General features: G+C 52.5%; 4 protein-coding genes across 4 annotated transcripts; 2 read left to right on the top strand and 2 right to left on the bottom strand.

The window, feature by feature from the left end:
* Nucleotides 1-1223: 1223 nt before the first annotated feature.
* NEUTE1DRAFT_119113 (NADH/ubiquinone oxidoreductase) lies at nt 1224-2637 on the bottom strand (the record flags this gene model as incomplete). Its single annotated transcript, XM_009858517.1, has 4 exons — nt 1224-1730; nt 1925-2057; nt 2210-2437; nt 2561-2637. 4 exons carry the CDS (start codon nt 2578-2580, stop codon nt 1566-1568), a joined length of 546 nt encoding a protein of 181 aa, XP_009856819.1.
* Nucleotides 2638-3246: 609 nt separating this feature from the next.
* NEUTE1DRAFT_126573 (uncharacterized protein) lies at nt 3247-4792 on the top strand (the record flags this gene model as incomplete). Its single annotated transcript, XM_009858516.1, has 4 exons — nt 3247-3330; nt 3423-3543; nt 3686-4329; nt 4392-4792. 4 exons carry the CDS (start codon nt 3247-3249, stop codon nt 4503-4505), a joined length of 963 nt encoding a protein of 320 aa, XP_009856818.1.
* A 536-nt stretch (nt 4793-5328) lies between these two features.
* NEUTE1DRAFT_143009 (uncharacterized protein) lies at nt 5329-5721 on the bottom strand (the record flags this gene model as incomplete). The annotated part of the gene is made up of 3 exons (XM_009858515.1): nt 5329-5366; nt 5465-5566; nt 5709-5721. 3 exons carry the CDS (start codon nt 5719-5721, stop codon nt 5329-5331), a joined length of 153 nt encoding a protein of 50 aa, XP_009856817.1.
* A 2212-nt stretch (nt 5722-7933) lies between these two features.
* On the top strand, nt 7934-11825 carry NEUTE1DRAFT_126572 (uncharacterized protein; the record flags this gene model as incomplete). The annotated part of the gene is made up of 3 exons (XM_009858514.1): nt 7934-10625; nt 10698-11222; nt 11281-11825. 3 exons carry the CDS (start codon nt 7934-7936, stop codon nt 11364-11366), a joined length of 3303 nt encoding a protein of 1100 aa, XP_009856816.1.
* Nucleotides 11826-11986: the final 161 nt, after the last annotated feature.

Genomic DNA, 11986 nt, shown 5'->3' with positions numbered 1-11986 from the left:
TTTGGAAAAAAATTGGAAAAAAGGGGGATATAAAAAGCCCCCAAACCTTAAAACAAAACCCCGGAAAGGGGGGGGTTTAAAAAAAAAAAAAAAAACCCTTTTTTCCCGGGAAAACCCCCCTTTTTGAAAAAAGGAAAGTTCCCCCCCCCCAGGGGAAAAGGGGGGCTTTTTAAAACCCCCTAAAAAAAGTTTTTCCCCCGGAGGCCAAAAGGATTTTAAAAGGCCCCTTCCCCAAGGGGTTTTCCCCAAAGGTTTTTTTTTTTTTAAAATTTTCCCCCCAAAAAAAAAAAAATTTTTTTTCCCCTTTTTTTTTCCGGGGGTTTTTTTAAAAAAACCGGGGGGCCCCAAAGGGAAATTTTTTTTTTTCCCCCCCCTTAAGGTCCCCACCCTAAAACCCGGGGCCTTTAAACCCTTTTCCCCCCTTAAAAGGGGGGGGCCCCGGGGGGTTTTTTTTGGGGGGGAAAAAAAAATTTGGGGGGAAAAACCCCCCCCCCCCCCCCCCCCCCCCCCCCCCCAAGATTTTATTCCTGAGAGGGTGTGTTATCACTTGACGAACGAGGGTGAGCATGGTTGATGTCATGCATGATATTGCCCTTTTCCTCAGTCAGACTCAGACCTAGGTGAGACCCGGAGGAAACCTGGAAACCCAGAGGTGTAGTAGCCTTTTGGCACCACCATACAACGAACGAACTCATCAAGTAGAAGAATCGAGTAGGAGAAGCTTTGAGGGCTCACTCGAGCATTCGAGGGTTGTGTTGGGTGAACCCTAGAGGTAGGTAGTGATGGTGGTAAGCAACCCACCCCAGGCGTTGTGTCAGACGAAGGCCGCAACAAAAGTCAAAGTCGGGCAAGCCCGGTTAAAGATGGCACATGCACACGCACAGGCACAGGCACAATAAGGTGAGACCGCCGCGCTGCCTGAGAGGATATGGAAAAGACCGAAGTATGTGAGCAAGGGCTTACCGTGTCGTGTGGAATAGTTGCGCGGTTGTACTCGTACTGGTAGTACTCGCAGAACGATCCCCTTCTCTTGCGGAATCGAATGTCTGTCAAAACGTAGTGTAGAGGTCATGTGTACGACCAAGCTGTCAGTTCGTTGTCAATCCTGTCGTTTGTGTCAGTCTGGGGGAGAGTGACCTGGCCGTTATTCTAACATTGGAAGCGCGAGACGTATAATGCGGATCCTAAGTGAATACCAAATCATACTATCGGATGACATATATATCGCGAGTGTTGTCTTTATGGCCGTTATGACGAAAGTGGATAAACGTATGTACAGTGTGCTGTCGTTCAACTCGAAGCGCCCCCTGCCCTGACACATTACATGCCAGCCTACACAGACAACGCCCAGTTCTATCCTCAACCGCTTGGTTTGCATTGTCTATTCATCTTTACCATATGGTCCTAGAGGGTATGTAGAAGTTATGATCATTACCATACCGTCTTTCTGGGAATTATCATCGCCCTTGGCATATTCTCCTTGCAGTTCTGTTCTTCCTGCTAGTCCTGTTGTTCTGCCAGGCTTCCCTTCCCCTTCTTCCCCTTCACTCCTGCTTGAATTGACCTTACGACGATGACGAAGCGGCAGCTGGTGCCTTGTCACCAGTCTGTGTTGGGGGAACGAAAGGCTCGGCGGAACGGGGGATGGGCCAATGCGCATAGATCATCTGCTTCCTGAGGTGGACGGGTGTGACGTTGGGGGGCTGGTCGGGGATTTCCTTCTTGAGACCCTTTGTGGTGGGAAGAGACTTGGTAAGTTATCGCACAACAGTAATGGGACGAACATGTGGTGAGTCATGATGATATCGAGAAAGTAATAGGTAGAGCTTATGGACGGGGCGCACGCCAACATGGCTCTGCTCGAGCCATGCACTAATCCCATGTGGATTGTGCTGGTGACGAATGGATACTGGCCATCACTTACCAAGTTCTCAAAAACACACTTGTTCAGCTTCCATTCGGCAGGTCGGCATTGCCAGAGCTGCTGGTTGTTGTCCTCAAGGCATGTCCAGTGCTTGCGGAACTCTTCCAGGCATGACTTGTTGATGTCGGCGATACTGTGATGGAGGTTTGACCCCGTATCCATGTTAGCCAAAGTGTCTCCACAGTGTTCCCCATACTGATTATCCACGACATGACTCTCTCCTTTCTCTCCCGCCCTCTGTCTTATATTCCAATACCAAATCTGTAAACAGGTAGATTCACTTACACGCTCCGAGCGCATCGGGTAACCCTTCGGCCCTCCTTCAAACACTCAAACTCGCCCTTTCCAGGGTTCTCGTTCTTACACTGCATAAAATCATCGTTGTAATCGCGGCACCGGGCTCCGATGAAGTAGGCGGCCGACATAAGCGGGGCAGAACTGGCACCGAGCTCCTTGACCTTGGGGATCGAGTCCGGCAAGGGAGTGGTGTCGTAAAGGACCTGCTGGTTGAACCTGTGATTTGTGATGATGGTCAGCCCCTCTTTATCGGCAGACTATATGTAGTGATGATGGGGTCGCTGTCGCAAGTCGCCAATTGCTCTCCTGCAGCTGGGCGCAAGCCGGGGGGTCACATACTGGGGAATTCGAGAAGCCATCCTGTCGGTTCAGGCGAGCCTGTCGTTGATCGCAAAAACAACAAAGCGAGGCTTCGAGGGCAGGTTTTGGACGGGTAGCTTGATGATGGGTGTCGTACCTCTTGCCGGCTATCCTCGAATGGCCTGGCTGTGAGTGGATCGCGGCTGCCTGCTCATGATTGGCTGGTGAAGGCCAAGGTCAGGTTCTTGGCGTTGCTGCCCGCGGCCTCACCTTCCAGTGGACCTCCACCTCGGTCTACTCTCGGTGAGCCGCAACAAACCCAACGCGCTAGTGAAGTGACCAGAGGAGCTTTGACCTCCTCAACGCCTGCGCAGTGAGAGCCATTCAGAAGTGGGCGCCGTCTCTGTCTACGTACAACCCCGTAAATTTCTACAGGAATTGCCCAGCAACGACGGCTTTGCGAACCGCGACAATCGTGTCTCCCGACTCAGTATCCGATACCACGACGATCTCGATTATTACAACCAACGCGGGCCTATTGCCTGTCAATACGATTTGACTTGGAGCGCGTTTCGTCGACCAATTTATCCAACCTCTGCCGCGAATCCCCACTGTTGCTTTTGTTTTCTTTCGCGGGCTTCAGTTGTTTCCATCAGCACGCGCCATCTTTCTTTCTTGCGCTCTTCAGGCTACCATTTCCGCCAGTATACGACAATACCGGCACCATGAGTTTATTCGGTACAGCCCAGCAGACAGGCCAATCACTTTTCGGTGCTCCTCAGACAGGCACTTCGTTGTTCGGGCAAACGGTAAGCCATCCCTCTGCTATCTTCCGTCGGGTTTTGTTTGGAACAGTGACAATTTGACTGGGGCTGAACGCTGACGTGTCGGCCTAATACAGCAGCAACAGCAGCAGCCGCAACAACAACAACAGTCAACTGCCTCCATCCTCGGCCAGTCGCAGGCAAGCCAAAACCCGCAGTTGGGCAGCTCTCTATGGCAGCCCGGAAGCCAGACGACCTGTACGTTGCGCCTGTAGCTATCTGCTACACCATTCCTTGATGTCCTACCGTTGTCGAATTCCTCACTTGTCATCTTCCCCAAACCACGAGCACAAGATGGATAACAACCTCACAATGTTTGCTAACCTCCGACTGCGTGCAGACCAAAAGCCGATCCCGGAGCAGATTCAAGTCATCACTCAGAAATGGGACCCAACCAACCCCAACTGCGCTTTTAAGACGTACCTCTACAACAAGGTCGATGAGCACGCCGCTCCCCTCTACCAGCCCGGACCGAACGACGACCCCAAGGAATGGGAAGAGGCTCTCGCGAAGAAGCCAGGGCCGAACTACATCCCCGTGCTGTGCGCCGGCTTCCCCGCTATCGTTGCGCGCCTGCTTCTCCAGCGGCGCGTGATCACTGAGTTCAATAACAAGCTGCATGCCATCAACGCCAGTCTGGACGAGATCCTGTCGCGCCACGACCTCGAGCACTCGGTGCGCGCGCTCAAGGCGAAGAGGAGGCACGCGGAGCTGAGCAAGCGGTGCCTGGCGCTGGCGTCGCGGGTGCAGGTACTGCGTAACAGAGGGTACGCGCTGAGCAGCGACGAGGACGAGCTCAAGCAGAAGCTGGCCAAGATCGACAAGCACATCCAGGACCCGGCGCTGAGCGCGCGCATGGAGGAGCTCTGGAGTAGGCTGATTATCTTGAGAGGGTATGCGGATAATCTGAGAGATGAGATCAACAAGCCGGGTTTTGCAGAGAGCGACGGACTTGATGAGGAGGTTGAGGCGAAAGCGAAGAAGGTATGTTTCTTTCTCTTGGCGGCTTCTCACATTGTCAACCTGATGCTAACTTGGAGATGCAGATTCTCGAGGACTACGAGAAGCAACTGCAGCACCTCAAACAGCAGGTCGAGGAAGCCAGGAGGGAATATGAAGACTGGGAGAAGGAGCATCAGCCCACTCCGGCGCCCATGTAAAGGCGAGAGTGTTCGTGGCAGGACAATGGTGTGAGGCGTAAAACTGGTCAGAAAGTCTACTGGGGCTGCTTGAAAGCTTACTGAGAAAAGCAAGATCATGGATATGGGATTTTAATGTGGAAAAGCTGGGCTGGAGCGGAACGGGATCGACAGTAGAAAGCATGTATTGGCGTTTAGTGGTTTATGTGGGAATTGGCGGCTGGCACTGGAGGAAATACATCATGCTCGCAGGGAGTTTTCTTGGCCATAGCACCGAACCTCCTATATTCAACTGTGCTGTTTGCTTGGGTATCGTGCAAGCGGTTATCATAGACAGCTTCAAGCTAACTATACCCAGTTTTGATATACACTTGGCGTGATGGGTTGGGGTCTCAAGTGGATGGGCTCTGTGCGTACCGTACAAGGTCGTCGAACTATCATTTTGAATGCACAGCTAAAGGACTCGGACAGCCACGTACAAGCTCTTCGACGGCTGTCAAAAGCATGTGGCACGCTCTCAAGCCTGAATTTTCGGCAAAACACACTACCCCCATTCGGCGAGAGTACGGTTTACCGCCATCAACGGAGGTCCGCACAGCGTCCCTAGAAATATCCCAGTCCAAAAGAGAAATTGCTTCATTCCGAGAGTTTTGACACATATCGTACAACCAGAGGAATAAGGTCCGCGCCAGATGGGTATCATTATTCCTTATCGTTTTCTTATCGGCGCGGGAACATCGGAGCTCAGGCACCGCAGGCGGGCCGTTTAATGCAACGCATTTGTTTCCATAAGGCTGTCGTCTCTCATTGATACAACTCGTGATTTGTGTCTAAGTACAAATACTTAGAGAACCTTGCTAACAGCGTCGATAACGAAGGGAGCTGTATAGGTTTTTTCCTCTTGTTAGCACTCAGAACCAGACTGACGTAGGGCAGCGAGAGAAGCTGGGGAGGACAGGCCGGTAGATAGGTAGACGAACAGAGGTAAAGAGCAACGGCAGTAAAGACGGCACGTTGGATGGTGAAGGTAGCCTCGGCCTCGGCGGCCTGGAGCTCCTCGCGGGAGAGGGCAGGGGGCTGGACTGTGAAGTAGTAAATAAATGTCAGTACCAGTGGAATGGAGACGACATCGTGGTGGTTGGTGTATTTGTTTGTGTGATTGCCTTTCAATGCGACTGCAAAAGACTGTCAAAGACCAGTTAAATCAATGAAGACGGCACTTACATCCTCCGAACATTTTGATATGGAAGCCGCGTTGATGTTACTTTTGGTAGAACTGGTCGCGATACGGGCTGCTGGCGGGACGATGCGATGGGGCAATGGAAGATGTGAATGTATGGGTCGTCTTGAAATTTTGGATCCCCTGCATGTTTGGGGTGCCGGCCGGGCCAGTGCAGTGACGCCATGCCTCAGAACGGCTTTCCGCGCCGCAGTGTCCAGCCGCTAGGGATGTCGGTTCTTTCCCAATCGCCCCTCATTTCGCTCGCTTAGGCAGGCAGGTACGTGCCTAGGTTCGTTGTCTTATCCGGGACAGCTAAAGTCACGGTGTGCCCAGATAAAGTCACGGTATCTAACCCAAAGGAACATGTCCCCACATCCGTCATATATCTCTGCTAACCAAATCTCTAAGAAGGTTCGGTGGTTTGGCAATGGAGCACTGCGTCGCTTGCGCTATCTGGTGTAGTACAGTCTCCCTGGTTGGTACGAAGATTATGTGTTTCCCTAACGTAGTCCTCATGGTGCCTTACGTCGATTTATTCTAGCGACTCAAACCCAACTTGACGTTTTAAGTTTTGTTCTCCGCTTATTGACTATTAAAAAGTATGCCGTCTGGGCAGCATGTGGGGACATGCCCCTTTTGGTTAGATACCGTGACTCTATCTGAACACACCGTGACTTTAGCTGCCTCGGTCTTATCAGCTGTTATCAAAAGTCAACGCGCTTATCGGGAACGGCAAGGGCAGTCGATGCAGTGCCCAGCGCTTGTACAGTAATTACCCCTGTTCGTGCAACTAATCCGGGCTGGCGCTCGAGTTGCAGTTAGAGGGCACTTGCATTTAGATGGCCACGCCAAGACTACCTGGCTGCCTTGACATGGAAATTTTTGTGGGGCTTTAGGCTGTTAGCCCCACTGCTAAGCACTGCAAAGGCCCTAAAAGATGACCCAATAACTGCAACTACACCTATTTGATAGCCCGTCGGACTTGCAATTAGCAGTTTAGCAGTTAGCCATACTAAATAATTGCGGACTGCGACCTTGTAGCATTTAGAGGGTAAGTTGCACGAAAGGGTGCTTGCACGAACAGGGGTAATTACTGTAGAAAGCTCTGAAGGTCCCGCGCAACCTCAACATGTAACCCCTGGCGTCGGTCGGCCCGAGAATACCCGACTATCTTCGCTGCTAGGTAGTGGCAATCCTCACCCGGCATGTACCCTGTACCTCTTACCCCGTACCCCACAAGAAGGACAAGATCTGGCCCGGGGATTTTCTTAGCTAGTGACTGGAGCGACAGAACCTCCTTGGCCGAGTACTTTCAACCTAAATCAGACGACAGGAATGACGAACGAGATTGGGCGATGCTGGCAAGTTCAACGTTCCATCGTAGCCAGATGCATTATCAATTCGACCACTCACCGTACTCTTTCGCTTTTGCTTTTTCCCTCATGTGCCAGCCACTGCAGCGTGTGTCGTTGATATTGGCCTTGACGGCCCCCTTCAAAAGTAGAAGGTACTTTGGGATGAAGTCCCTGTCTCCAACCGCATTCCAATGTGTCACCCAAACTCGATCGGCCGAAAGTTCCTCAATTACGTTAGTCACTATCACGGGTGTCGGTCCTGACTGGTCCAATTTTTTTTTTTTTTTCTAATCTGCGCTTTGCGGCTTTGTTAGTGGTAATAAACCGGCCATTGGGGTCTATGGGGCCAACAGTCTCGACTCACCTCGTCATACTAGTGTTGCTGCTAGTAGTCATTGGAACTGCCTCTACGGGACGGGAATGCGCCCGGCTTTTTTTCTTTTGGGGTTGGGGCTTGATCTCTTCCGGTGGACGGTGGTGTGACTGTTCCGTTCTGTTGTTTTGTTCGTTGACCGGCTCCGGTTCGATAGACGAGAGAGCGAGTGCGTGTGTGTGTCAGTTGCGGTTGGAGAGATATCGGGAAACCCTATCGATACTCGGGAGACGGTCCGTCCAGATTCGCCCCGCCTCACTGACTCCTCTGTTACTACTTTTCTCCTTCTCCTTCTCCTTCGCCCTTTCGTCTCGTCTCTTCTTTTTCCTTCATTGTCGTACTTAAGTTCGTCCCATCTTTCCTCCTGTCCCGTATACGGCGGTACCTACCTTCCTCCAACCTACCAATCCACCAATTCCGCCGGGCAGTCCGGGCCTGCCTCATCCTCCCCGCCGATTCGATTCCCGTTTTCGTCGGTCAGTCCCGTTAGCTCACCATCATGACTGCTCCGGGACGTGTTGGCCGGCTGGGTCACATCGTCGGGCCCTCGACGATGGCTTTCCGAGGTGCCATGCCCGCTCACCTACCACTGAGGGCGTCCACTACTATCTCGTGCCCACAACCTCTGGTGGCTGCCTCCGGCCTGCGATGGGCGTCAGGTGAATCTTCGCAAAGAGGAAAGTTGCAGAAGATTATCCCCAGCACTGCTTGGGTCCAATATCCCGAGCTGTTCCCTGTCCGTGAGGACTTTGCGAGTCGCCATATCGGTCCCGACAACTCCAGCATTCAGGAAATGCTTGGGGTTTTGGATCCGCCGGTCGAGTCATTGGACCAGTTCGTCCAGGAGGTCATTCCCGCAGATATTTTGTCGAAGCGCGAGCTCTTCCCGCAAACCCGTGTCAGGTTCCACGCGACTAAAAAATACCCTACCCGCCAGGGCCATCAAGAGTGGGAAATCATGAAGATCGCCGAGTCTATGGCCTCAACCAACAGGCATAGCGTCAAGGCTCAGATTGGTGCGGGCTACTATGGCACTCTCACTCCTGAGGTCATCAAGCGAAACGTGCTGGAGAGTCCTGCTTGGTATACCAGTTACACACCCTACCAGCCTGAGATCAGCCAAGGCAGACTGGAATCCCTTCTCAATTTCCAGACCATGGTCACCGACCTGACCGGCCTTCCAATTGCGAATGCGAGCTTGCTGGATGAGGGAACCGCTGCTGCCGAGGCCATGACCATGTCGCTCAATGCTCTCCCTGCATCCAGAGCAAAAAGGCCCGCCAAAACCTATGTCCTCTCTAACAGGCTTCATCCTCAGACTAGAGCCGTCCTCAGGGGCCGCGCCGAGGGTTTCGGTGTCAACATTATCACTCTGGATTTCCACGACCCCGAATTCCCCTCCAAGCTCGAAGAATTGGGCGACGACTTGATTGGTGTCATGGTTCAATATCCAGATACAACTGGCCAGGTGTTGGATCACCGACAGCTCGCCGACCTTGTTCACAAGCAAGGCGCTCTTCTCAGTGTTGCAACCGATCTTCTGGCTCTCACCATGTTGACTCCTCCAGGCGAGTGGGGTGCCGACATCGCATTTGGCAACTCTCAGCGGTTTGGTGTGCCTCTGGGCTTTGGTGGCCCGCATGCGGCCTTCTTCGCGGTGCAGGAGAAGCATAAGAGAAAGATGCCAGGTCGTCTGATTGGTGTCTCCAAGGATCGTCTCGGTGGTCGCGCATTGAGATTGTCCTTGCAAACCAGAGAACAACACATCCGCAGAGAGAAGGCCACCAGCAATGTTTGCACTGCTCAAGCCCTTTTGGCCAACATCAGCTCATTCTATGCCGTTTACCACGGTCCCGAGGGCCTTCGGGCAATCGCGGAAAGGTGCAACTTGGGGGCCAGGGTCCTGGAGTCTGCAGCCAAGTTCTGCGGGCTGCAGCTCTACTCGCCAAATAACTCTTGTTCGGCGGTGCCGTTCGATACCCTTGTCATCAACCAAGACCATATCGGCAAGGTCTTGGTTTATGCCGCCAGAGAGAGAGGTATCAATATTCGCTTCATTTCCACCGACTCGGCCGGCATCAGTGTTGACGAGACCACCACCGAAAACGATCTTATTAGCCTTATTGGCGCATTCCAAGATGCTGCGAGGAGCCTCAAGATCACAGGCAGAGATGAAGCCCTTGATGCTAACCCGCAAGTGATCTTTGAACACTTCTTGAAGCACCATGCCGAGCAGATCAAGCAGTCCGGACCGCTGGGTCATCTTCCAGAACCCCTGCGTCGAACTTCGTCTTACCTAACCCACCCCGTGTTCAACACGCATCACTCTGAGACGGAGCTCCTTAGGTACATCCATCATCTCCAGTCCAAGGACTTGTCGTTGGTACATTCCATGATCCCCTTGGGCTCGTGCACCATGAAGCTCAACGCCAGTGCTGAGATGGCCCTCATCACGCTTCCCGGTTTCTCCAACCTTCATCCTTTCGTTCCGCCAGACCAGTCGGAGGGATACTCGAGGCTTGCAAAGGTACTTGAAAGCCAGCTGATTGACATCACCGGTATGGATGCCTGCTCGCTTCAGCCCAACTCGGGCGCCCAGGGTGAATTCGCTGGCTTGCGCGTCATTCGCAAGTATCTCCAGAGCCGGGCACAAAGCCAACGTGACATCTGCCTCATCCCTGTCTCCGCTCACGGCACCAACCCTGCGTCGGCATCCATGGCCGGTATGCGTGTTGTTCCCATCAAGTGTGACACCAAGACGGGCAACCTTGATCTTGCCGACTTGGAGGCCAAGTGCAAGCAGTACGAAAACGAGCTCGCTGCCATGATGATCACGTATCCCAGTACCTTTGGTGTCTTCGAGCCTGCGATCAAGAAGGTCTGCCAGATCGTGCACGCCCACGGTGGACAGGTCTACATGGATGGCGCGAACATGAACGCCCAGGTTGGTCTCTGCTCTCCTGGAGAGATTGGGGCCGACGTCTGCCACTTGAACTTGCACAAGACGTTCTGCATTCCCCATGGCGGTGGCGGTCCCGGCGTTGGTCCCATTTGCGTCAAGGAGCACCTTGCCGGCTTCTTGCCCACCACCAAGACCATGTCAAATACCGAACTCAACTTGCCCGTTAGCAGTGCCAGCTACGGCAGTGCCAGCATCTTGCCCATCAGCTGGGCCTACAACGCTCTCATGGGTAAGTTCATTGGTCCCTGGAGCTGTGTCGTGTGTTGTGTATGTGATTATGTGTGCTAACCACTGGAAACAGGCGGTGCTGGTCTCAAGAAGGCCACCCAGGTTACCCTGCTTAACGCCAACTACCTCCTCAGCCGTCTGAAGGAGCACTACCCCATCTTGTACACCAACGAGCATGGCCGTTGCGCCCACGAGTTCATCATTGATGCCCGTCCGTTCGAGAAGACCTCCGGCATCCAGGCCATCGACATTGCCAAGCGTCTGCAAGATTATGGCTTCCATGCTCCCACTATGAGCTGGCCCGTCGCCAACACGCTCATGATCGAGCCTACCGAGTCCGAGTCCAAGGAGGAGCTCGACCGTTTCGTTGACGCCTTGATCGCCATCCGTGAGGAGATCCGTGAGGTCGAGGAGGGCAAGCAGCCTCGTGAGGGTAACGTCTTGAAGATGTCTCCTCACCCCATCTCTGACATCATTGGCGGCGATGGTGAGGCCGGCAACAAGTGGGATAGACCTTATAGCCGTGAGAAGGCTGCTTACCCGCTGCCGTGGCTGAGGGAGAAGAAGTTCTGGCCTAGCGTTGCCCGTGTTAACGATAGTAAGTGGTGCACAGCTCTCCTTTCTTTTCTTTCTAAACAGTGGCTAACAACTTGTAGCGTACGGTGATTTGAACCTCTTCTGCACCTGCCCTCCGGTTGAGGATACGACCGGTGGCAACCAGTCCTCCATTCAGGAGCAGTGAGCACTAAGGCAGATTTTGATTTTGCATATGGGAGGGAAGTGACGGGAAGGTGGTCAGGTTTCATATTTTCATCTTTCAACATATACCCGGAGGCTAGCACACACTCGAGCAGCCTGACGTAATGTCAACCACTCAGGGGTGAGCAGTGGTTCTATGTTTTTACGGCTTACGTTTAACACGTACTTTCAACACTGTAATGAAAACGGATCAGGGGGGTCTAGAAAAAGGAGTTCAACAGGATCTAATCTAGGCTTGGCTTGCTTGGGTTTTTATAGGAAGGGATAAAATAAAGGATAGGGGAAGAGAGATCAGCGTGGGGTTGTTGGTGCGGTGCATTTACACAAAATGCCTTTTGAGCAGAGTTGGTTTGGTACCTGCCTTAGATTAAAATCAAACAGGAATGCAGATAGAGAGAACCATGGTTGATAGAGAAAAGAGCTTATAGATTTCATGAGTCGGAATGGTCAATATCTTCCAAGGATAAAAGTGTCAGGTTAAAATAAATTTGGTATTGTTGATTTTTGAAGATCGAAAAAGGCAGGTCGGGAAAACTGTCAAACAGTCTCGTAACTTTGTTTCTCATACGGTATGGTGAGAGAGTTGATAAGCCCATCAAGTGC

The sequence above is a fragment of the Neurospora tetrasperma genome (assembly GCF_000213175.1).
Source record: "Neurospora tetrasperma FGSC 2508 unplaced genomic scaffold NEUTE1scaffold_81, whole genome shotgun sequence".
In the NCBI taxonomy this organism is placed as follows: Eukaryota; Fungi; Ascomycota; class Sordariomycetes; order Sordariales; family Sordariaceae; genus Neurospora; species Neurospora tetrasperma.
The sequence above is the reverse complement of the archived record's forward strand: the minus strand, read 5'-3'. Positions and strand labels throughout refer to the sequence as shown.